The sequence below is a fragment of the Sardina pilchardus genome, chromosome 3, assembly GCF_963854185.1.
Source record: "Sardina pilchardus chromosome 3, fSarPil1.1, whole genome shotgun sequence".
NCBI classification, from domain to species: Eukaryota; Metazoa; Chordata; class Actinopteri; order Clupeiformes; family Clupeidae; genus Sardina; species Sardina pilchardus.
The window spans coordinates 5,445,229-5,449,187 of NC_084996.1; the positions used below are offsets into that span (position 1 = coordinate 5,445,229).

At 41.2% G+C, this 3,959-nt stretch overlaps 1 protein-coding gene across 2 annotated transcripts; it reads left to right on the forward strand.

Annotated features, from left to right (window-relative positions):
* Positions 1 to 44: 44 nt before the first annotated feature.
* On the forward strand, positions 45 to 3,758 carry dscc1 (DNA replication and sister chromatid cohesion 1). Of its 2 annotated transcripts, none has more exons than XM_062531514.1 (9): positions 45 to 341; positions 606 to 774; positions 940 to 1,077; positions 1,578 to 1,668; positions 1,948 to 2,086; positions 2,308 to 2,360; positions 2,561 to 2,718; positions 3,187 to 3,335; positions 3,558 to 3,758. In XM_062531514.1, the coding sequence occupies exons 1-9, from the start codon at positions 172 to 174 to the stop codon at positions 3,667 to 3,669; spliced, it is 1,179 nt and encodes a 392-aa protein (XP_062387498.1). In that variant the 5' UTR covers positions 45 to 171; the 3' UTR covers positions 3,670 to 3,758. The 2 variants fall into 2 exon arrangements, with proteins under 2 accessions (XP_062387498.1, XP_062387499.1); XM_062531515.1 differs by having other exon boundaries at positions 618 to 774.
* Positions 3,759 to 3,959: the final 201 nt, after the last annotated feature.

Here is a 3,959-nt window from a genome sequence, read left to right on the forward strand (position 1 = left end):
GCGTGCGTTGCCGATGGACATTCACCCATATCGGCCATTGGCTGGTGGCAGAGTCACTCAAGTTTGCTGGGATTTCCGGTAGATATTGCGGGAAAACTGAAGTGCACCAAGTGCGGTGTGTACGTGTGTTTATGAAGTACGGAATTTGCTGATAACTCTTTTGTAGACGCAATGAGAACTTTGGAAGAGGTAAACGCAACACTTGAGATCGCAAAACTCAAAGAAGAGGAGTTGCTGCCTGTAACACATTGCTTGTCTTTTGGAGAAAATGTGTCATCTGGAGACTACTGCCTCATGGAACTGGACGAAACACTTTGTAAACACATAGAAGCTGGAAAAAGGTAACGTCTAACCTAGTAATTCAGCGAAAGCAATTCATCATCATATCAACATTAGTATTCGATGAGAATACTGTATTGACGAAACTTAAATAATGAGAAATCTAGCCAGTTTAGGATAGCTTTCTATGAAAGTGTTATCTAGGAAGTTGCACCGCTCAAATGTCATTTTCGAAAGTCACTTAACAAGGCACAGAGACGGTATAGCCTACTCTAAAATTGTACATAATCGTGACTGATCCTCAAATGTTTTCATATAATTTTAAGCCTTGTCATTAGAGGAGACAAAGATGAGCATGCGATTCTATGCAGTGAAGACAAAACATACGACCTCAAAATGGCAGACACATCCAACTTGCTTCTGTTCGTACCTGGATGCAAGACTCCTGATCAGATGAAGGAAGTGTCAGCAGATGCTCAGCTTGTCAATGCTGAGGTGAGATGAAATGATTATTTTTTTTTTTTACCTGTCTCTTCCCTGTACATAGGGACATGTCACGACATGTCTCTCTCTCTCTCTGTGTGTGTGTGTGTGTGTGTGTGTGTGTGTGTGTGTGTGTGTGTGTGTGTGTGTGTGTGTGTGTGTGTGTGTGTTTCTAAGGTATGGGGGTTCTCCAACTGCTACTGGGAGCTGAAGCAGCAGAGGCCTAGGCTGAAGAAGTTGAAGAAACTTTTGATGGAGCGTCTGTATGAGGGCCCATCTCTGACCACAGAAGAGCCTGAAGTCCGAGAAGAAATGGTAATCTAATCACAGCCTTACCTGTACTACAGTACTTCCACATATGAATAATAGTCTGTGAAGACTTTATTGGTTTAAATCCAATTCACTGCTCCTTTCCTTTCTGTCTTGTCTGTCAACATCACTTATTAGCCAAACCTTGATTAGCACTTTACTAAATGTAAGTTCTATGATGCAGCTTTGGTGCAATCTGGTCTCATAATCAGTGAGTTGAGCTAAGGAATTGATACATTATTATCATAGAACATTCTGTAATGCCATAAGGATGTCGTCAAATGGTTAAGTTCATGAAGCGTTATGACACAATGCTGTCATGTTTTCAGCTTTGAACTGTATATGGATATCCGAAAAAGACCTGATTGCCCAGCATGTTATGCTATTGCTATCCCATCTGTACAGTAGTATAGAGTTTGTTTACTTTTATTTGACATAGCAGTCAGTCCAGAGATGAGTCCATAGTTGGGCTATCCACAGCATGAATTCTTCTGTCTTCTCCTCAGTACTCCACAGCTGACCTCCTTGAAAGAATCCAAGCAAGTAAAGAGGAACTTTTGGCCCAACTAAAAAATATTAACGCTTGTGAAATTGATGGTGAGACCTGTTTCATCTCAAAATTCTTACATGCATAATTCTTTCACCCACAAATATCCACAAATGCCTGTATGTTTGTGTCAAAGAATATCATCATATCTTGAATTTCCCTTGGGGATCAATAAAGTATCTATCTATCTATCTATCTATCTATCTATCTATCATCCATCATGTTATCAGAAAGGGGGTTGACTGCTATACAATGTGGGAAACAGTAGACCTGATATTCCTGACGTGTGTGTGTGTAGTATGAGATTTAATGCTCCCTTTGTCTTGCAGGCTTCTGGAGACTTTTGGATTTTGATTATGAGATGAAGCTGGTGGGCCATATCACTCAGCTAGTCGACTCTGAATCCTGGTCTTTCACTGAGGTCCCTCTGAGTGATTGTCTTCAGGAACTCGGTGGCCTGGAGCCAAAGTATGAAATAAGCATATTCACAACAATGATGTATATGCATCCACTAGGTTTTCAATTCATAATCATATATGCACTGTACTGTTGATTGATATTCTAAATATTTGGTGACAAACAGTGAGTGGAAAGAGTGGAAAACAAATGCATTGTGTTTACATTCTTGTTAAGTTGAACAAGTTATCTTCATCGCAGTGATAATAACCAATGTCCTCTTTCTGATTCAGAGAAATGATAGAGCATTGCTTGAAGTCTTACGGAAGGCAGTACACAACCGAAGGTAAGCTACTCATACTTTCTCTTCTCTTGTCAAAATCAGTTAAGAACTTTGTGTTCTCTCGTTTTATCATACTGTACACATTGACCTGTCTCCGTGGTTCTAAAAATAGCCTGAACGCCACCATGTTTAATTCTGTTTTTTTCTTTTTCTTTCTTATCACCATCATTTGATGTACTGATGCCGCTGCATGTTGTGTTCAGATGGGAAGGTGGCGTTCTCTCTGGATGAGGATAAGATCTGCCGGGCTACCGCCCAGCTCCTCCTGCACAACGCCGTCAAGTTCCACCTGAGCGAGTTCCAGGAGGTGTGGCAGCAGAGTGTTCCGGAGGGGATGAGTACAAAGCTGGACCAGCTCAGGGTGAGGGACTGGACACACATGACCCAAGGCATTTGAAAAATACTTGGAGAAGACCCGGTTGGGTCAAAATCCACATCCAGATCCAGAGCCAGAGTTTTTAGTCCAGTTAGATATTGGGAGCTACTCCAGTGACACGTTCATCTTAACGTGTGCCTTTGTCCTGCTCTTGGCTTCAGCACGAGTTGGGTTGCGTTGTGTTGTGCTCGCAAGTTCTCTGTTACACCAAGGCATCAGAGACAAAAAAACAATATGTAATCAACCAATGGTGAAAAAACATAGTTTCCTGTTAAACAGACCCAATCAGGGAGTAACAATATTCATTGAAAACGACAAAGGAAACATTTTTGTTCCCATTTTAGTGCTATTTTCAATGAAACCAAATATAGAAGTAATTCAACATCAAGTCAACTGGTAAAAAGATATGTGGAATGCATTGTTCCATCCATGCTTTTGTCTTGTGTGCTGTAGGGTTTGGCACTGGTAGACCGTAGCAGCAGACCAGAGACCATTTCTCTTTTGAGGGTGGAGGACCTACCTGAGGACACTCTGGAGCGCTTCAACTGCCTCTTCGGTATGAGAGAGAAGTGGACTGAGAATGACATCGCTCCCTACATACGGTGAGTAGAGTTGAAAGCCATGACAGAATTAAGATGATATAGTTTGCTGCTATACCAATAAAGCTAACATTTAAATGATATTTGGATGATGATACAGTATCACACTGATTTTGAGTGATTATATATATACTGTATATACTGTACATACATATCAAGTTCAGCAACTGTCTCTCCTAGTAGATCAGTCTCAATCACATTCTAACTGGATATTTTATGAAACAGGGATCTCTGTGGAGAAAAGCAAACAACGGGAGCCCTTCTGACAAAATTTGCACGCTCTTCAATGCAAAATGGCATCAAAGTGTACAACTCTAGAAGACCTATCGCAACCTAAAATGAGGAGCATGCTTCTTCCTCACCCCAGAGGATAGATCTCCCTTGGTCACCCTTGTGTATATTTTCTGTTAATAAAACCTTATTTTTTAAAAACGTTGTTTCTGGTTATTCTTGTCTTACATGGTCCAATTTGCTTTCGCTGCAAAGTTCACATGAACTCAATACACATGCATTGCAATCAAACACCACACCAACAGAGGGCGATAAGCCTGTGGAGGTGGACAAATACCGTGGGCAAAGTCTGTTTTGCGCGGGAGGTTAAAGGTCATTGGTAAAATGGCTGCCTGC

Excerpts from the sequence above, each read along its gene's own strand:
- dscc1 (XM_062531514.1), top strand. The coding sequence starts at position 172 with ATGAGAACTTTGGAAGAGGTAAACGCAACACTTGAGATCGCAAAACTC. Across the intron at positions 2,361-2,560 it reads AAGGCAGTACACAACCGAAG|ATGGGAAGGTGGCGTTCTCT; the intron begins GTAAGCTACTCA and ends TGTTGTGTTCAG. Across the intron at positions 3,336-3,557 it reads GACATCGCTCCCTACATACG|GGATCTCTGTGGAGAAAAGC; the intron begins GTGAGTAGAGTT and ends TTTATGAAACAG.